The 22,288-nt window shown below is 41.4% G+C and overlaps 1 protein-coding gene across 1 annotated transcript in view; it reads right to left on the bottom strand.

Moving 5' to 3' along the window:
- The window catches only part of phf14 (PHD finger protein 14), a 70,389-nt gene that overhangs the window by 11,141 nt on the left and 36,960 nt on the right, over positions 1-22,288 (bottom strand). Inside the window, exon 16 of the mRNA XM_089022823.1 lies at positions 673-790. Within this exon, the coding sequence (XP_088878949.1) occupies positions 673-790 (118 nt within the window). The remainder of the gene's footprint in view (positions 1-672; positions 791-22,288) is intronic.

Below are 22,288 nucleotides of genomic sequence, written 5' to 3'. Positions count from 1 at the left end.
CTTTTAAGTTAAAGAACTTTGCGCCTCACGAATATTAAATTCGCTAGAATATAATCTTGGCGCCGTGAGAGTGACTGCCTTTACAGCAGGTCCTGTATTTTGTTTTTGTAATTCTTTCTTTCCTTTCCTCTGGCTTTCATCACTTTGTTGCTGTGAAATGTAAATGTCTCCACTGCGAGACTAATAAAGGCTAATCCAATCCAATGGGATCCAAGAATGATGCTCGGTAATTGCCAATAGCAGAGCAGCGATGAGTATGTTGCATATTTCATATCTTGAAATTACTCTCGTAACACCAAGCAATATTTTCCTGTAGAGATGTTTGTACCTTGAACATTTTGGATGAAGGTGTTTGGAAGTAGAGGTACGACTGTATTTTATTTTGTTGTCAAGTTTTTGGGTAAACTACGCTTCGAAATCTGGTACCGAATGCGTTTGGTAACAATTCAAGTTTGGAATAAAATAACAAACATTTCCTGTATTTTGATGGGATTTACATGTAACTATTTCTGAGGACAAGCTCAATTCGTAAGAGACTACGTTCAACATCAGAGATCCTAATTCATGTATAAACGTGTGCCTATCAACACATTCTGGGAGCAGGTCATATACCCCCCCCCCACCCCCTATCATTATCTCCAACAGGCACACACATCCAGTATATTCACTCACCTGAGAGGACGATATGTCACATTCTTGGCAGATCCAACCGTATCCCGCCTGCTTGGGGGATTTCTTCAGTGGAGGGTCCAGACAACCAAAATGGTAGCAGAGCTGACACTCATCACACCTGAGACACACAACAGGAAGGGGCCCGTTACGCCTGGTGAACGTAAAAGTGGATTCTCCAAGCAAGTCGTGGGGGTGATGATTGATGACGGCCCATCGAGGCAGCTGTCATTCATGGCAATTTGTTAATGTGTCCCAGTTCCTCTAATCAGGTCCCTACCTTGTAACCTTACACAGCAATTGACTGCCCAATGGTTCATGTCACCTGACAGATAACATACAGGCATACAGGCATACTGTCGGATACCGCTGAGAGTAGTTAACGGATTGTCGGATATTTATGGGGAAAACCCTAAAGCTGAACACGCTCAAGATGATAGAGATGATCGTGGACTTCAGGAAACATCCATCACCACAGCTGCGTCTCACACTATCCAACTGTCTCGTGTCAAGACCTTCAAGTTCTTGGGAATCACAGTCTCCCAGGACATGAAGTGGGAAGTCAACACCATCTCCATCCTGAGAAGGGCCCAACAGAGGATGTACTTCCTGAGGCTGCTTAAGAAGCATGGCCTGCCACAGGAGGTGCTGCAACATTTCTACACGGCTGTCATCGAATCCATCCTGTGTTCTTCCATCACTATTTGGTTCGGGGCCGCCACAAAAATGGACAAAATCCAACTTCAACGGACAGTTAGGACGACGGACAAAATCCTTGACACTGCCCTACCCACTCTCGAGGACTTGCACACTGCAAGAATCCAAACTAGGGCGCGGAAAATCCTACTGGCCCTCCGCACCCCGCCCACCACGTTTTGCAGCTACTCCCCTTAGGCAGGCGCTACCATTCCATGTGCACCAAATCCAGCAGGCATTTAAACAGCTTCTTTCCACAAGATATTAACGCTCTAAACAGTAACCAAAATGTAACTGTATCGTGCCTCCATTTTTCTTATGATGATACTAGCGCAGACTGATCATTTTAACTCATTCATTGCCATTCCCGAATTTATTCGGGAATTGAAAATATGACGTGGAGCGCCATTCCCAAATTTGTTCGGGTTTTTTTTCTTACTGGAGCTGCCGATACAGTGCTGGTCAGCCCTCTGGCAATGATTTTTCCTTCCACGAAGTGGCAGCATTTCCCTTTTTTTTTGTTAGCACTTTGCTGCAGCCTCGGCTGCTATACAAACCAATATGTACATGTCTGTATTGCATTGTATTTTGGACAGTGGCTCTCATTTCAAGCGCAGATAAGTCCAGACCCATACAACTTAGGAATTGACTGACTTGAATTTGGAGAATTTGTTTAGTCTCCCCAATGTATTGCTCTTTCCAATTTTCATTCTTACAATGTATGGAATAAACTACATGACTTAGTTTTTCATTTGGCAGCCTATCTTTTGGATGCACTAATTTTTGCCTTAAAGTGAGTGCATCGGTTTGAAATAAGTTGGAATTTTGTGTTGCCAAAGGACTTAAAGAGTTTGATGTTTCTCTTTATTTTGTAAGTATGTTCGTTGTCAGATCTCCCAGGCAGGTGACACGCAGAGCTTGATCGTGGCGTGGAGTTAAGCAAGTCGTGCTGTGAAACTCTGTCCGATGCTGAGAGGGTCTCTGCGAGCTGTTTGTCTGTCTAGGTCTGAGTCCAAGATGAGTCTAATTCTCTCTGTACCGCGACGGCTACTTTTATACCATTTTCAAGCGTGTGACATGCGTCAGGCTGAGACGCACATCAAGGAGATCAAGGGCTTGAAAGACATCAAAGCCGCGGTGCGCACTGGTGACGCCACAGACTCCGTAGTTTTTCAGAAACTCCTGCAATGTACTCCTCTCCTTTTGGTATCTTCCGTCCGACACCTTCAAAGAAGTACAAATGACGGCTGAAGAAACCTTTTCATCGATGGACCACTCCTGTACGACTGAGAGCTTACACAGACGTATTACAAGTCAAATTATTATTTGTTATTACTACAACTTGGATAAGCGACGAGACTTTTGTCCGGGTCTGTAAGTACAGGCAGGTCCGACCAAGTAAAAGTAAGCAAACCACACAATAATTCTGTTTGAACTATGCAAGATACAAATGTCAAACTGATTTGACATTCAAACAATTAAACATAGAAAGACAATTGTCCTCATTTAAGTTGTACCAACACAAAATGGGATTGATAGGCACACACGCACCCAGATGCTGATGATTGTGCATTTTTGCGACAGAAAGCATATTCACACTTTGATACATAAAGGCGCTGAGCCGACTGGTTGGGCCATAACTGCCTCACGATGGGATTTTAAAGTGCCCACTAGCCACTTCATTAATGCATTACAAATGACCAAAGTGTGTTTGTGTCGCCAATGAGCATGCTGTTGTCCATTGCTGACCAAATGGTTTTACATGAATCTCCAAATAAGTAAAAATGAATGCTTTACCTTCTCTCTGTCTCGCCGCCTCTCAGCCCTGAAGGTTGTTGCCTTCTGTACACTTTAAAAGAAATATTTTGTGCATGCAAAAACATATTTTCTACTTTTTCAACTCTTCACAAACTTTGTTCTTGTACATTGCAAATTTCTCTGTTGTGAATTTGTGAAATATTTAATAGATGAGATTAAAGTGTTCGTGTGGAGTCAGCCTTAAAAATCGGCTTTTAGGAGGAATCTGATTTGGATCAGACATACCTGAGATGCGAATGGCATAGATACTTTTGAAATATGTTTCATTCTTTAAAAGTGGAATTTACCTGCACAAAGATACTGATGTTGTTCAGATAGTCCCCAGCGACGTCTGCGAATCATTTTACAGGCTACTTTGAAGCATCTGTATCGAATTTTATGTGTAATTTAATCAGGGGGTTGTGCTTATGACAATGTATAAGTGGATACGCAAGTAAGCCAGCCATATTTTAAGTCACAGGTGCCAAAGTCAAGGTCGGAGGCCAACTCTGGCTCGCCACATCTTTTTATTCTGCATGCAAAAACAAATCAAACTTGTGAAATTCCATGATGCCAAATTTTCAAATTGTTCCATGTGTGGAGGGAATTAAACATTCTTATCACTTCTCCATATTCATAACAAGAGGAAATTGTAACTACAATGTGGCCCACGGTAAAATATGAGATTGACACCCCTGGTTTAAGTATTGTCTGGTAATGCTTCCCACCACATGTTGCAAAACAGGCATGTATGTAAAATAAATGATTGAAAATATAACTCGTCATTGCACTGCAGAGGAAAAATTGCAGTTGTTGTCCGCTGCGCTTTCAGAGAAACGCCAAGCCACCAGCCCACGTCAGCAATAGCTTGGTCACACACTCATCGCCAATGGAGCGTGGAAGCTGTTCATTGAATATAGAGAGGCAATATGATGTTTCACCTTCAAGAGGCGCTGCACCTTAGTACAGCCTCCTGAGTGCATACGTGAAAAGATACTTTCACTTAAACATCGCTCCGCCCACAGTACGTACATTTCAGATCTGAGCCCAAAAGATGTATTTTATGCAGCCGTTGAAAGCATGCGTCTGTACAGAAATTGTTTTGAAATAATGGTGTGACTCTATTTATACTCACATCAACAGTATTTGAACATAGTACGGTCATACATTGGCTTACGAACTTAATTGGTTCCCAGAAAGTGTGTGCAAGGTGAAAAGTGTGTATTCCAAACATTCATTTCCCACGGGAAACTATTACAATGAAAATAATCCGTTCCCAGGTCCCCATAAAACATAATTTTCAACTAAATAAGCCTTAAAACTGCACACAATATACCTTATTTTATGTATACTAATGTGCTATGGTATTGCAATTAACGAAATAAACTGCACTGTATAATGAAGTCGTTTTATTTACCTTTATGACGGTCGTTTAGGGCTTGATGGAATGGATATCTTTTTGCATAAAGTGTCTCAAAATGTCTCTGGGTTGGACATCTTGGAAGTTGTGACATTGCAACAGCAACAGATGCAGGCAGACACACTAGAAACTTCATGAATAGCTGCTTCCCTTGCTTGTCTGTGCTCTTCAAATTGTACAGATGACTTGTGCAGGTTATTTGTGGAGCCTGATTGATGGGATATTTTAACCTTGCAGTCTACACTCTGCCTTTGAACTATCAATAAAGTTGAAACAAGTCCAAATTTCACTGTGTTTTCTATCCATTTTCTCATCTTTTTTTGTTTTTTTCTTTGTTAATGTGCTCACTGTCCTCCTCCTCACTGCTGCGTGTGTCCCCTCCCTTCTCTACCACGGATCTTGACCAATCACGTGCGGCTTTAACCGAAGACTGGGGGTGGGGAATAGAGGACAAAAAAAAGTCTCCTGCCTTTTTCAGCTCCTTGCTAGGAGCTCCAGGAACCGGCTCATTCGCGAACAACACATCACTCATTGTGGCGCGCCGCGTGTTTCCCGAAAAAATAGTTTTTATGCCAAGATTATATTCTCGCGAATTTAATGAAAAGTTTGTTAGTTAAAGCGTTCGTAAACCAAGGTATCACTGGATTCTCATTGACTTGACGGATTTCAGAACGAGACAGCTATTAATTTATTGTGCACAAGTAAAAAATGTTGTGGTTTTATTGTCCTAATGCACCAGGGAAGAAACAATTCCATATTAGCTCGTGACTAAAATGAGTTATTAAGCATCATTGGAACACACCAATATTGTTTTATTTCTTATTCTATTTTTTTGCTTGTGCTTGGTTAGCTACAACGGGAGGTTGATTATTCATCGGATGAAAATATTATTGGATTTCCTCCATTGTAAAAAGAGGATATTTCTACACTTCTGCTGACAGATTTACATCAGAAAGCTCATTGACCTGCTACCACCACCCATTATCTGCTCCAAACACTGCCCTTACACATCAAGGTCCTTGATGTTATCAAAGCAATTTGGCCTGCTTGAATCATTGGGAACATTGAGCATTCCTCCTCCCTCCCCAGCCCTTGTTCTTTGGAGGCCGACAAAATCCAATCACTCATAAGAGCGGTTATTGATTGATGTAATCTTATTGGAGGTAAGGTGGTTGAGGGGACGGGACTGATTGCTTTTGACAGCTACATGTGTTGCTCTTGGCTGGTGATTCGTGTCCACTTTCATCTGGTATTTAATCTGTCAGAGATGTTCTCCGACCACCCTTCTGGAACCACCGGGGAAAGATAACCATAATTTTTATTGGACGCAACCACCTCTTAAAGGACAACCGACACCAATTTTTTTTGTTTCCTCACTGACATCAGAAAAACGTTTGACAGCATTTGAAATACCCATGCACATTGCACCATGATGTCCCTGATCCACTGGTGAAGAGACGCTTTCATCCTCTCCTCAGAGAGTCATTCATTCTTAAGCACAAAAAGTTTTTGTTTTTCTGTGTCTTTGTGTTGTCATGTGATTTAGGTTTTTTTTTGTTCTTTTGACTTCAAGACGGCGCCGCGAGAGCGACTGCCGTTCCAGCAGCTCATGTACGGATTTTCTTTTTCTACTTTCATATCTTTGCTGCTGTGAAATGTAAATTTCTCCCCTGCAACACTAATAAAGGCAAATCCAATCTGATCCAAAACACACAGGCTGATATGATTCAAATACTTCTGAAGAGGAAAGCATAAATGATTGCAATCGATGAAAGAAGTCCTTCCGTATCAATTCGAGCCAGAAATTGCGCAAGATGGCGGACAAGCTCTGTTGGAAATGGGCTGGTTTGTCCGCTGGGAATTTGTGTCAATTTACACCTTCTTTATGCGTATTACCGCCATTGGCTGCGACACACAACGATTCACAGTCACATTATTTATGTAGTTTTCCTTCTAATTTCGCGATCTACACTGTGTTTTCAGACGAAAAAAAGTACCAAAAATGCATTGTATGTCACTTTGTCGGTCAGGGGCGTTCCCTCCGTGACGTCGGTTAGAGCATCATGAATATTCAGCGCAAGTCTTAAAAGGTAAAATATAGCTATATGTGGTGGAATCTTTGTAAAATGCGCTCAGTAGAAGTCATTTGAAGTGATTTTACAAATGATGGACGCAACTTGTCCAGAGGTGTCGGTTGTCCTTTAAATGTTTGGGTTTTTTTTTTCTTCTTTTGACATTTTAGCTATTTGCAGTCAGGCCCCTGTTCTCATCTTGCTCCATTGTGCTGAGGTGCTATTTTTGACATCGTTACATTCAAATAAAATCTACACCACATACTAGAGGAGGAAACCCATGTCTACTCAGGTTTTGGACAATCCCCAAGTTGCACAACTTTTGTTGTGTAGAAAATTACAAGTAACTCAAGGAGTGCACAGAATAGTGTAGTTGGTCTGTTTAAATTTGGCCTGCGGTACAGATTGGGGCTCAACCAACCAAATCGGGATTATGCTTGTTGATGAATGACTCTGTGTCTCTGTGTTGTCATATTTGTTATTTTTTCATGTTTTTTTTTTCCCAAGATGGCGGCGCGTGAACACGCAGCGGCTCCCCTCTCCCGGCAAATTGGCGTTTTCATGTTTATGTTTGTTAAAGTAATTATAATATAATTATAGCATGCTGGGTCCGAGAGGACAGTAATTTCATCTGTGCTGTATGTCATGCATATTAGCATATTTGACAAGAAAGCTGACTTTGACTTTGACTGTTTAAAAATGGCTTCATGCTATCTCCTCCTAGAATTATTTTTTTAAAGCTTGCTGCATCCACACTGAACAGCTCCCCGTCATAACTGCTCAGAAACTACTCATAGAGTGTTTAGCACTAAGGCTAACTTGCTCCGCGTCAGCTCAGAGCCGTGTCCGGCTCATTACTGTGGCCAGACACGGTCTTTTCATCGAGCAGACCTGCTCCTCTTAAGTCATCAATGCTCGTCTCTCCAGTGGCAAATCAGGTCTACATCTGACAACTTTCATTAATTCTAAAGACAAATGAGCGGTAGCTAATATGACACCGTGTAAAAAGAAAGAGCAAGAAAAGATGGAAAAGCCATGATAACTGCTCAGCTAATATAAGATGTAGACAGAGTAAATGCGAAACACCATCGTTAGTGCGTATGTGGAAGCGTATACTTTTATCAGACATATGGCTGGAACCGTGTAATAGCACAAATTACCAATGAATTACCAAAATAATGTTAACTGAGAAAATAATATGACAACTACAAAAAAAGTATGCTGGAGAAAAACTAACTGAATAAGCATGTTAATTACGGAATTAGTGTCAGCTACGAGCAGGCTATAAGTTCAAAAGCTAGCTAGACAGACAGACCCACCGACCGACAGACAGACAGAGCCACCGACCAACAGACAGAAACAAACAGTGAAATTTGGACTTGTTTCAAATTTATTGCTATCCATCTATCTATATATATACACAGTAAAGTCTCGTTATATCGATATCGGTTATATCGATAGTACCGCTTATTACGATACTATTTCCATGAACGCAAGGAGAAAATTACATGCGCGCAGGATCGGATATATCGATATTCCGGTTATATCGATATTTTTTCGGACTCCCGAGAATATCGATATAACGAGACTTTACTGTATGTGTGTATATATATATATATATATATATATATATATATATATATATATATATATATATATCAGACATTGAAAACAGCTACAAGTACCTTGGTATACCACAGGCCAATGGCAACCTCGAACTAGCAACAAGGAAAGCGGCTACGACCAAATACCTCCAGCGGGTGAGGCAAGTCCTCAGAAGCTAGCTCAATGGCAAGAACAAGACCCGGGCAATAAACAACTATGTCCTGCCAGTGATCAGATACCCTGCAGGAATAATAAGGTGGCCAAAGGAAGAAATCCAGACCACGGATGTTAAGACCAGAAAACTCCTCACCATGCATGGAGGGTTCCATCACAAGTCCAGCACCCTGAGACTGTACACAAGCCGTAAGGAAGGAGGCCAGGGATTAGTGAGTGTGAGAGCCACTGTCCAGGATGAAACATCCAAGCTCCATGAATACATCAAAGAGAAGGCTCCAACGGATGATGTACTCAGAGAATGTCTCAGACAATGGGGAACAGAGGATGAGTTGCTGGAAGAGGGACAATCATGGGAGGAAAAGCCCCTACACGGGATGTACCACCGAACCATAGTGGCTGATCTCAAGAAGTCCTATCAGTGGCTAGAGAGGGCTGGCCTAAAGGACAGCACAGAGGCACTCATCCTGGCTGCTCAAGAGCAGGCCCTGAACACCAGAGCCATAGAGGCAGGGATATACCACACCAGACAAGACCCAAGGTGTAGGTTGTGCAAAGAGGCACCTGAGACAATCCAACACATAACTGCAGGGTGTAAGATGGTGGCAGGGAAAGCCTACATGGAGCGCCATAACCAGGTGGCTGGCATAGTCTACCGAAACATCTGTGCGGAGTATGGACTGGAAACCCCAAGGTCAAAATGGGAAACACCTCCCATGGTAGTAGAGAATGACTGAGCAAAGATCCTGTGGGACTTCCAGATACAGACTGACAAGATGGTAATGGCCAACCAACCAGATATCGTGGTCATAGATAAAGGGCAAAGGAAAGCCGTTGTCGTGGATGTAGCGGTCCCGAGTGATGGAAACATCAGAAAGAAGGAACATGAGAAATACCAAGGGCTCAGAGAGGAGCTGGAGAGAGCCTGGAAGGTAAAGGTGACATTCGTGCCTGTGGTGGTCGGAGCACTCGGGGCAGTGACCCCCAAACTCGACGAGTGGTTGTAACAGATCTCTGGGAACAACATCGGATATGTCAGTCCAGAAAAGCGCAGTGCTGGGAACAGCACGGATACTGCGCAGAACCCTCAATCTTCCTGGCCTCTGGTAGAGGACCTGAGCTGAAATGGGGACAGACACCACCCATGAGGCCAGGAAGCTTGAGGGTTCTGTGCAGTATCCGTGCTGTTTCCAGCACTGCGCTTTTCTGGACCGAGATATCCGATGTTGTTCCCGGGATCTGTTGCAACCACTCATCTAGTTTGGGGGTCACTGCCCCGAGTGCTCCGACCACCACAGGCACGACTGTCACCTTTACCTTCCAGGCTCTCTCCAGCTCCTCTCTGAGCCCTTAATATTTCTCGAGTTTCTCATGTTCTATCTGTTATATATCAACAGTCATATTTTCATTAGGGGTACACCTTATAATCCAATGCTCCTTATAGGTCAGAATATCCACATTGTAAGCAACTACATATAGGTAACATCCGGTTTACGACCACAACCACCACACCCTATTATTTTAATTTTAATTCTACGCAGTCGGGAACACAGTCCGGTAATGCTGCCATATCGAGATGAAAAACTGGGAAGTATTGAAAGCTTTGTGTCCTCATTCCTGAACCATATATTGGCATTCGTATTTGAACTCTTAAAAAAAAAATCTTTATTTCTCTCCAGCATCACCGGTGTCTTAACCCAAACGTTTGAATCAAGGCAGTGAATTTATCAAAGGTGGGGAAAATACAATTGCCAAGGGAGTGGCCACATGACAGAAATCAATATGACACAAAGCACTTTTCCGCTGACTCTCGTTCGTGACAAAGTGCACAAGTGTCTATTCATTGAAAGAAGATTATTGGACTTTGCACACCTCTTCCTTTCTCATTTATTGTCGGTCCCGCTGACTTCAACAGAGCCATTGTTTCACGTGGGTGAGAGAGCAAGCGGATCCAGTGAGTGAGTGTGTTGGACAGGGAAAGAGAGAAAGAGAAAGAAAAGAGAGATCGAGAGAGAGAGAGAGAGAGAGAGAGAGAGAGAGAGAGAGAGAGAGAGAGAGAGAGAACAAGACCAGGCCCAGAACCGACCACAATGACCTGTGAAGTCACAAATGGACGTGTCAAATATTCAGAAAACACCTCAACAGAAAAATCCATGTCAGTGCAGATGTCTTTTTCAGCTAAACTGAAAAGAAGAAAAAAAAACACAGCAATGTTTCAACAGAGAGAAATGGACACTGAGATGTTCACTAAAGAGTACTAACTGTGCTGTATGTCATGCGTATTCGCATATTTGACAATAAAGCTGACTTTGACTTGACTTAAGTCCGTCTTTCTTTCCTGATGCTGCAATGCCTCCCGCTTCATGTTATCCTTATTCCCCATCTAAGACCGTCGAAGGGTGGGGATGGTGGTGGGGGAGGGGCACTACAAAGCAACTGAAAGGCTTCCCTGAGTGTCTCGCCGATATTGGTCGTTCTAATGTTTCACGTTTCCTGGACAGGTTGTGTCGATGAAGACTGATTCCCGTTTTAAGAGGGGGTCAGTGGGGTTCCACTGCATTCCCCATGTCTCGAGTTGCTCATGAAGGGAGTGGAAGGAAAGTAATCAAGGTATCTGGAGTGGTGGGCATTTGATGATTTAACAATACATTTCATAACAATCACAGCTTGAGGTACTTCCGTAACAATTGGCAGGTGTGTGTTTTCCCCAAACACAAACGCTCATTTGCAATTTTACCTTTCATGATGTTCCACCGAAGCAAAAAATGAGAATTCAGATTCACAAACTGCGATGCAAATCTGCTTATTTTGAGTCTTGTATGCCACACACATTTGAAATACGTGAGCCTCAATCCAAAAGCAAATTCCAAGTGTCTGAAAGCACATCGAAGCAAAACAGAAGAAGCATCCCCCCACTCAAGTCCTCCGTTTAGGTACGGTAGTTTTCCCGACAGATGGTGCTGTTGAATCATGCTATTTTTATTTTGAGGAATTGCACAATCACAGGTGAGGCTGGCTGCGTGCTGAATGCTTTCACTCTCTCCCGATGATATGAGCAGTAAATGTGCCAATTCGGGCAGTTTTAATGATGAAATCATACCCATAATTGGATTCTCAAATGAAAATCAACGTGAAGCAGAAACCACAGAAGCAAAATTGAATCACATTTTTGGTTCATCATTGTTCATTTTATTTTTTGACTCTTTATCTGCAGGTGAGGTTCAAAACAAGCTCCCCTCCCCTCCACCAGCACACACACACACACACACACACACACACACACACACACACACACACACACACACACACACACACACACACGCAGATTCCTGTTCCAAAGGTTTTGTGAGGTCCGGATAACTAGATAAGGAGTGAGGACCACCGTTGCTGATAAGTTTTGAGAAGAACTCGTGTTACATTTGAACATTAAATGTCACCCCATTTCCTACTTCAACTTCTTTAAAAAGAAAGCAATAAAAAGTGGACTTGTCACTGAAATAACAGCAGGAGTGAGGTTTCTGAATGGGTACATTCCAAGTCCTCACTCCTGTTTTACTTTTTCCTCTCATTAACCATGCACGCACACACACACACACACACACACACACACACACACACACACACACACACACACACACACACACGCACGCACGCACGCACGCACGCACGCACACACACACACACACACACACACACACACACACACACGCACACGCACGCACCCACACGCACACACACACACACAAACACACACACAGTGAGTAAAAAGTGTATGAATCCAAGTGAAATGAAAATACATACCAAAAAAAATCATTTTGGGTGAATTTGTGAGGACCTCTCTGAAACTTTAACAGATACATATAGACCCTGTAGGACCTTTAAAATGAAAACCTTGTGAGGATCGGCCAAAAGGTCCTCACTACGTATGGTATAAAATGTGAGTGGTCCTCACTAGACTAGTCATACAAACACACATAGCTGGTGATCAGTTGCGGTCTGTACCGGCTAGGGTAACAGCTTGTCTGAACTGGCCCCCACCTACAATGTCAGTTCCCAGGTGATAAATCACAGACGACAGAGGGCATTACACGCACAAACGGACCGCTGCTGCCGCACGTTAGAAGCAATTAATTAGCTGGCTGACACTCATTTATCACTGTAGCAATAAGATGAAAAGTCAAGAGTTTATTAAAGCCCCACTTCATTTTCAAGAACTCTAAGCCACTGGCTGAGACACCTCGTACGCACAAGCATTCAAAGATACACACACGCGGGGTCATCAATGTAAACAACCGTGTCACAAATATGGGTTTTAATCCAGTATACAACCTAAATACAAGTATCACACGAAGACCAGCTACGCTTCTGTCCAATTCCACAGGATTGTAATTAAAGGGGAGGGGTATGCCTACTTAGGAAATTAATTGGTTCTGGAAGAAATTAGTTCATTTGAACATTTTGGAAGTTGAGATGCATTTTCCATGTAAATGTCCTCATCTGGTTCAAGCCTATCCCATAATACTGACAAATGTCTTCTCAAACATCAAAATGCATGAAAATATACAACAAATACACATGACAGTAAATACAAATGATGGTCATTTAACTTTTAACTGCATTCTCTCAGATGTGTCTTTTTTTGCCAGGCGGTTTGTAAAGAACGGATCCAAAGATGTTTGTTTCCTTTTGCCAGCTTTTAAAAATCATTCTTCAAGGACAACCGACACCTCCGGACAAGTTGCGTCCATAATTTGTAAAATGGCTTCAAATGACTTCGACTGAGCGCATTTTACAAAGATTCCACCGCATAGAGCTATATTTTACGGTTTACGACTCGCGCTGAATATTCAGGAAGTCTTGTTTTTCAGTTGATGACGATGCCTTAAGTGACGTCATGGAGGGAGCGCATCAGACTGAGTAAGCGACACACAATGCATTTTGGGTACTTTTTTTTCGTCTAAAAACATCGTGATTGCGAAATTAGGAGGAAAACTAGATAAATAACGCGATGGTGAATCGTTGTGTGTTGAAACCAATGGAGGTAACACACATAAAGAAGGTGAAAATTGACACAAATTCCCAGCGGACAAATCAGCCCATTTCCAACGGAGCTTGTCCGCCATCTTGTGCATTTTCTGGACGCTACATTGTATTGAGTCCAGACGGCTTGAATTGATATGGAAGAAGTTCTTTAATCGATTGCAAACATTTATGCTTTCCTCTTCAGAACTATTTGAATCATATTCATAACTGGATGAGTAACAAGAAAGCATCTTCTCCCAATCTGAACTCTCTGAAGCCATTGTTTTGATTCTGGAGCAAGGCAGTGTGTCACCCATATTGACGTCACGAAGAAGGGGGCGGGACTTTCTGAATCTCCCCAATTTCGAGTTCCTTTATGGAAGTTTTGGGACACTTGAAGTCATTTTTATTGGTGTTTTGCATTTGACTTAAAATATCCGCCTGCGTGTTTTGGGTACTTTACATGCTATAAAAGTTTTTCTGATCGTGAACGATCGCACGACTGATTAACCCTTTTTCTCACTGATTCACATTTACATAAGATTATGGAAACGCATGATGGCCCGAGGAGTATTTGATAAAAGACGCCGCATAAATACATATCTATCTATCGACACATCGAGACACATACGATAGAAGTCCTTCTTAGCCAAATGGGATGCCAGGATGATGCTCAGAAGCAGCCAATGGCAGAGCAGCAATATGTATGTTTATGTATGTTTACTTACTGTATTTTTACCTTTGGTATCTTGACATTTCGTTCATAACACGACGTAATATTTGACTGTTAAAATGTTTTGTGACTTGAGCATTTTGGCTGAAGAGATGTTCGTCAGCAGAGGACCACTATACACTCTCTTAAAAAAAACATTAAAAAAACAAGTAGGTTGGGTAATTGATGTTGAAAGCAGCTTTTAGGTAATACATCAGAAAAGACTACGGTATTTTCCAGACTATAAGGCGCACTTTCAGCGAATGACATATTTTAAAACCCTTTCCATATAAAAGGTGCACTGCATTGTAAGGCGCATGGTCGGCTTTTGAAAAAAAAATTAGGTGTGCCTTATAGTGCGGGAAATATGGTAATTAGGATTCAGCAAAATCAAGCTTATATATACAAAGACCAATGGAATTACTTGTTTGCAAAAGCATTAAACGCCAAGAGCATTCCAGGTCCCAAAAAGGCTGGAGACGGAAAGCCTGCATACTCCACAAAAATGACAGTTGGGGTCACAACGTGACAGAGGAAAAAGCAGCGGTCTTGACAGTCCTAACTGAAGACCACTAGGGACATGGAGACAAAGCTGGGCTTCTTTCTGAAGACATGTCCGTCAAACTGTCAACTTCTGGATATGATGAACAAGGAAGACTTGGGAATTTTTTCAAGACAGTACCATTTGTATTCACATGATGCAATTACGACTCACGATGGTCATGTGTCAACAACAAAATCTACAACGTACCATTGTTATGCTACCTCACAAACAAGAGTGTTGATACTGTACAAGACAAGCTTCTCTCAACCATCTCTGGCCTTTCATTTTGAAAAGAAATATGCCCGCAAACTCACAACACAAGATTGTTGGAAGTTAAGTTTGCATTTGACAAAATAGCTTAAATACTTGAAAAGACGGGCTCGCGTACTTTGTCATGCCGTTGCATGGGATCTACTATTTACAGTACCTGATATACTGACTTTACAAGTACAGTGATACCTTGGCTTACAAACTTAATTGGTTCCCAGAACATGTGTGTAAGGCGAAGAGTGTGTATTCCAAACATTAATTTCCCATTGGAAACCATTAAAATGAGAATGATCCGTTCCCAGGTCCCCGTAACACATACTTTTCTACTAAATAAGCCTTAAAACGAGGTGTCATGCCTAACTGTCATCAGTTGTTGCACAGAAAATATAAAAGCCACATTTCATCATCAATAAAATTCTCCTTTTGTAAAATCCGATTGATATCGATTTTGTTACTGGATTTACAGCATACAAAGTGATAAAAAGGTTTCTTCAGCCGTCATCTGTACTTCTTGGAAGGTGTCGGACTACAAAACTACAAAGAGTCCTTTGGCAACACAAAATTCGTACTTATTTCAAACCGATAAACACTTTAAGGCAAAAACTAGTGCATCGAAAAGATAGGCTGCCAAATGACAAACAAAGTCATGTAGTTTATTCAATACATTGTAAAAATGAAAATTGTAAAGAGCAATACATAGAGGAGACTAAACAAATTCTCAAAAAAAGTACTAGTGGGCCTCAATCGGCAGTACATATGCACCTAAAAGCTAGCAACCACTCATTTGACGACAATGAGGTTAAAATCTGAGCGAAAGAAAATAGATGGTATGAAAGGGGGGTAAAATAAGATATTTTCACAAAACAGCAAAATCCTCCCCTTAAACGTAATGATGGTCTGAGGCTCAATTTGGATCGTTTGTACAATAGGCAACATAGGATTAGTCATGCTGATTAGGTGATATCAGGGCCAATTGGGCAATCAGGCCAATCGTCAGCCAGGGCAATAGAAGCTATCAGTGGAGCTGCAGGAATTAGTCCTCTGCTCCCCCCAACCTGAGAGCAGGGACCTATCATAGCAGTGTCCGGCACCGCCATGTCTGGACAGTATATATATATATATATATATATATATATATATATATATATAGGTCCTATACTACCAGTAAGACTTTAGTTCGAAACGTCCGACGCCTTCAAAGAAGTACAGATGACGGCTGAAGAAAGCTTTTCATTAATGGACCCCTCCTGTACTGAGAGCTTACACAGACGAGCATACAAAGTGATAAATTATTGATGTCTTGTCCCCATGTCAGAAAATACATCACATAATTTAAATGGCGAAATGTAACAAAAGTAAGCAAACTAGAAAAACACAAATTTCTCTAAAATGAGTGACCCACCCCCTCCCCAGCAAAAAAGATCATTGCGTCTCAACCTAATTTATTGTCGCGGCAGTTGAGTTCAACTCAGAGAAATTCTGAATGTCAGATTGTGTCAGTTTCCGTTGGATAAGCTGTTCGGCCAGGTTGGATCAGAGGTTATTGTGGTCGGTCTTGGGCGCGTTCTTGTTCTTTCTCTGTCTCTCTCTTTCTCTCATTCGCTCTCTTCTTCTTCAACCGTCAGTCTTCAAATGCCTCAATTTTGCCTTTGCATTTCGCTAAGCCAACGGCCATCGGTCCCAAGTTTTTATGCCAGGTGAGGTGGCTGCCCGGGCTCTCACAACCTGTGCAACGCAAAGATAGAAAGAGTCAGGGCAGCACACCTCAAACCCCGACCACCCCCCCCCCCCCAACCTCACAACTTTCAGTCTACTCTCATATAAAAACCTACTAAATATTTCTAAAAAAAACAACAAACTGTACACGTTTAGCTTTACCTCTAATTACATTTATGGGAATGTGTATTGTCTTTACAAATTACATTCTGTTCTCAAACAAGGAACTGAAGAGAAAAATTCAAAATCCATGAATTGACCAATCCATTTCATGACTGAATTAGTCTTGGTTTCTTTTAAAGGACAGACAACCGACGTCTCCGGACAAGTTGTGTCCATCATTTGTAAAATGGCTTGGTTTTAAGACTCGCGCTGAATATTCCGGAAGTCTTGTTTTTGAGTTGGTGATGAGACCTCACCCTACGTCACTGAAGGAACGCCCCTCAGCGAGAAAGGACGTACCTTGCATCACCTCAATGCATTTGCGGTACTTTGTTTGGTCTGAAAACTTCGTGTTGATCCGTGTTGATGGCAAAATTAGAAGGAAAACACATAAATAACGCGATGGTGAATCCTTGTGTGTGGCACCGAGCATCTATTTGATATTCACTGACACAAATTGTAAGGAATTAATCAGCCCATTTCCACTGAGGTTTCCACGGAGCTTTGTCGCCCTCTTCTGCCTCTTTTCGGTGATACATTAACCCCCCCCCCCTAGATGACACACATTCGGCGCTACATTTCCCCCCTCAAAATGACACGGAATAAATTCTTTAATCAATTGCAAACATGTATGCTTTCCTCTTCAGAACTATTTGAATCATAGTCATAAGTGGATGCGTAACAAGAAAGCATCTTCTCCGAATCTGAAGCCATTGTTTTGATTCTGAAGCAAGGCAAGTTTTGGGTATTTTAGATGCTATAAAACGGTTTTCTGATGTCATTTAGGAAACAAAAAAGTAACGTCAGTTGTCCTTTAATGCTCTTCATATTTTGACCTCATGAGACCAAGACAGAGCCTAATGAGTGATTGACAGACCAAAATGGTAGAAAGAGACTGAAAGTCAAATGTCATCGTGTCTCCCTGCCTGTGCGTCATGTTAGATGAAAAAAAAAATGAGTGGACAATTTATATTTATACAGTAAAGTCTCGTTATATCGATATTCTCCGGAGTTAGAAAAAACGTCGATATAGCCGAACTGCATCAACAAAAGCCGCCAAAAGAGGGCATCCAAGCACCATATAAGAAACGGAGCTGGCCATGAGCTCGCCATTTTGTGCCTCTTTTTTTGGGGGGGTGAGAGATGTTCCCCCAACGTTGCCTCAAAATGGCACATATAATTCTTTAATCGATTGCAAACACCTATGCTTTCCTCTTCAGTGCTACAGTGTATTTGAATCATATTCATAAGTGGATGTGTAACAAGAAAGCATATTATCCGAATCTGAAGCCATTGTTTGGATTCACAAGTAATGCAAGACGTCTTGGCGTGAAGTCATTTTTATTTGCATTTGAATAAAAAGTGACATCGGCTGTCCTTTAATACACAGTATGGAATGTTAATAATTTTCAAAATCATCGCGCTTCAGCAGACAAAACAAGAAACATTGTTGCAAAAAACCGATTGCATTCATATAAAGTACAGTGGGCATGTATATAACACAACGGGGAAACTGCAACGCTTACATCTTACTGTATTATGTATACCATTTAAAAAAGTCATCAATCTTCTTCTGCTTCCCATTTTTACCTTTTAACACAAACACTTCAATCTCGTCTGCTACACACGAGCTAGCGTCTGAAAATGAAAATGGCTCTGCTTCACGGGAGCTGCTCACGTGACCAAGTCACGTGACCACGTCGACCAATGGCGCGACCGATGGCGTGTATCGATATAAACATAGCAAAATGGCCGCGGGGCGGGAGATGAAAAAGAGCACCGTAGTAACCGGATTATCGTAAAAACCATGAATTGTACTAAACGGAACTAATAATTCATAAAAAGACTAGAAATGTGCACGGGAAATGAAAATAGTGTCGTAATAAGCAGTATTATCAATATAAACGATATTGATATAACGAGACTTTACTGTATTTCGTATTAGATATTTTATTTTTTAAATCAAAATAGCCCTGGAATGTTCACAGAGAGCAATGCAAATTTGGTCGCATATGAAAGATTGATAGTTTTTGCTTTTTTGAATGTTGCTGTGCCGATGACTATTTTGTGTTTGGGAGCCTTTTACTGAGCGAGTTGCTTGTCCTGTAGCCACAAAGGGACATAAGTCTTCTTGTGCCGGTCCCAAGCCCAGATAAATACAGAAGGTTGTGTCAGGAAGGGCATCCGACGTCAAAGTTTGGCCAAAACAAACATGCGGATCAAACCTCTAAAGATGGAGGACACTGATTTGCTGTGGCGACCACTTGAACAGAAAAGCCGACAGGAAAAGAAGATTAGCTCTCTAGCTAGCTTGCTATCTATTACCTATATAGATACTACCTAGCTATTTGAGTCAGGAAACATATTAGCTATCTACCTTGCTAGCGAGCTATCAGCTGCCCAGCTATCTATTAGCAAGCTTTCTATCTCAAGTTATTCCGGCTTGAGTGAACGCTGGCGCGTGTGGCTAAAAACGCTGCTTGCCCATAGAAAGACTTGGCTCTGACTGTAAAGTCCCCTTGAGAGTTTTTAAAAGGCGCTTATAAATGAAATGTATTATGATGATTATTATTGGATTGGATTTGCCTTTATTCGTCTCACAGTGGAGAAATTTACATTTCACAGTATCAAAGTAATGAAAGGAATGAAAGTAGAAAAACAAAATACATGAGCTGCTGGAAAGGCAGCCACTCTCGCGGCGCCGTCTTGAAGTCAAAAGAACAAACTTCTTCTTCTTCTTTTCCTTTCGGCTTTTCCCTTCAGCGACCTCCATCTTCAGAGGTATCATACGCATGTTTGTTTTGGCCCAGCTTTTACGCAAACTAAATAACAAATAATATGACAGACCAAAGACAATATGACAATACAAAGACATAGAGAGTCATTCATTCTTAAGCACTTTCTGTACCCTCTTTGTTACATGAAACAGCAAAACGTCTTTCCACCAGTGGATCAGGGACACCATGGTGGAACGTGCACGTCGACTAAAAGCTAAATGTTGAAAGCAAACACGCAGCTGTAGCATCCATTGACAAAAAGAGATTGTCTCACATCTCCTGTCCCACATAAATCAGCTTCAATTCCAAGCCGCAACAGTTCCACATATGCATCGGCGCTCTGCGCTGACACTTCTTATCGCGGGCTCCTCAAGCCATGCATCCATCCAGCCGCCTTTGTGTAAACTTTACACAAAGGCGTTATTTAGTCGATGGTTGCAGGTGACTAATGACGCGTTCTATTCCGCGTCCATGGAATCATCGGACTCGCGCCTTTTGTTGTAATAAAATCTCTGCCAGCACCTACGGGACTCGAAGTGGATGCAGATGACATCGAGGAGCTTGTTGCTGACCATAAAATGAGGTCCTCAACACAGAGGATTTCATTTGTGCAGGCTTTTATTGAACAGTCCCATCCAGAAAAGGCTATGAGAATCGTCAACATGATGAATGATAATGTGATGCCTCAATTTCGTAAGACCTTACAAGTCAGAAAGCAACAGGTGTCAATTAAGAGCCATCAACGACCATCACAAATGTCAATAAAGTGACTTTATTATACAGTGCAGTGTATTTCTTTCATTACAATATAATAGCACATTTATTATACATAGAATAAGGTATTTTGTGTGTAGTTTTAAGGCTTATTTAGTTGAAAAGTATATTTTATGCAAACCTGGGAACGGATTATTCCCATTTTAATGGTTTCCTATGGGAATTTTTTTACTTACACACTCTGTCTGGGAACCAATTAAGTTTGTAAGGTGAGGTCTCACTGTATATCTGTCCGTGGAAGTGATTTGTTGCAGCTCCAGCTGTTAAAGCGTTATATAAATCAATATGTATTGTATTGTATTGTATAGAAGGTCTCTATAAATAAAGTTGTATTGATTGAACAGTGATCCCTCGCTACTTCAGTGCATCGCATATTTTTTTTTCAGGGGAAAAAAAAACTTTTTTTATTAATGGCATGCAAATGTGCAAACAAACAAAGTAAAAGAAACAAGACTGCAAACAAAGCAGAATAAAATCAGAGCATTGTGCTCCATGAGCTGTTCTCTATTCTCAAAAAAAGAAAGACAAAAAAAAAAAAAGAGTGCCAACAACTACCGATAACAATGTTCTTCTCTCGCAGAAAGCAAAATATTATTTACAACACCGTTCTTTAAACTATTACAAAAGAGGTTCTATTTTTTGTTTCATTCTGCAGGATGAACACTTTTGCATTGTAAAATAAAAAAAAAAAGCTGACTACATTGTACTTGGCGGATTTCACCTATCGCGGGCTATTTTTGGAACGTATCTCCCGCGATAAACCAGGGTTCACTGTATTCTCTTTAGCTAGCTCTATGTAATGGATGCATAAGGCGACCGAGCCACTTGTGTAACTCCTATTCCAATGCGGCTCATAATTACATACAAGAAAAGAGTTGTAAAATAGACCATTCATTAAAGGTGAGCCTTAGACTCCGAAGAGCCTTATAGTGTGGAAAATATGGTATTCAGAACAAATCTGGGCCCGTTTAGTTGAACACAAATGCGATATACTTACAGTAAGCTATGCCTAGCAACACCGTTTATTGTACATTCTTTGATTGTTCTACCTTTATATCACTGGCATCGATACTGAAGATGATGATTGTTGGCAGATATGAGCAAAGATACATGATTATTATCAATTCCATTTCTTAACGGACAACCGACACCATTATTTGTTTCCTAACTGACATCAGAAAAACGTTTTATAGCATCGATGAGAAGGTTTCTTCAGCCGTCATCTGTACAAAAGTGAAGGTTTCGGACGTTTCGCCTCCTATCTAGGCTGAAGAAACCTTCTCATCGATGGACCACTCCTGTACGACTGAGAGCTTACACAGACGTTTTATAGCATCTAAAATAGCCAAAACACGCAGGCTGATATTTTTAGTCAAATGCAAAACACCAATAAAAATGACTTCAAGTGTCCCAAACTGCCACAAAATGAGCTCGGGCACTGGGCAGATTCAGAAACTGAGATTGGGTCAGTTCCATACGTCTGTTAAGCTTAGGCGGTAAGAAACTAATGAAGACTGAACTTTAATTATCAGGACAGTACCTGTGATACATGCATGCACAGCACATGTCAAGCCTCACCCCATTTATGACCCATACAGTGACCTATAATGCACCGCGATTGTTTGTGTCCAGTGAAGCGAGCGCACTCTGTACTGGCAGTCGTATATCATTGCATTTTTGTGAAGTACGTAATCGTTTTTCGTGCTATGCAGCTTATGATGACGTATTACACGTTTCCCTCCATGCTGGTTCTTGACATTTACGAATACGACAACGAGAAACGTGGAAAAAAATGGATTGAAGTTTACGCTCTTTTTACAACACTACAGTTTATAAAGGTGAGTAAGTTGTATTTTTATAAGTCATAGAAGTGGTAGA

The sequence above is a fragment of the Hippocampus bargibanti genome, linkage group LG20 (genome assembly GCF_051943395.1).
Source record: "Hippocampus bargibanti isolate YZ-2025 linkage group LG20, ASM5194339v1, whole genome shotgun sequence".
Classification (NCBI taxonomy): Eukaryota; Metazoa; Chordata; class Actinopteri; order Syngnathiformes; family Syngnathidae; genus Hippocampus; species Hippocampus bargibanti.
The sequence above is the reverse complement of the archived record's forward strand: the minus strand, read 5'-3'. Positions and strand labels throughout refer to the sequence as shown.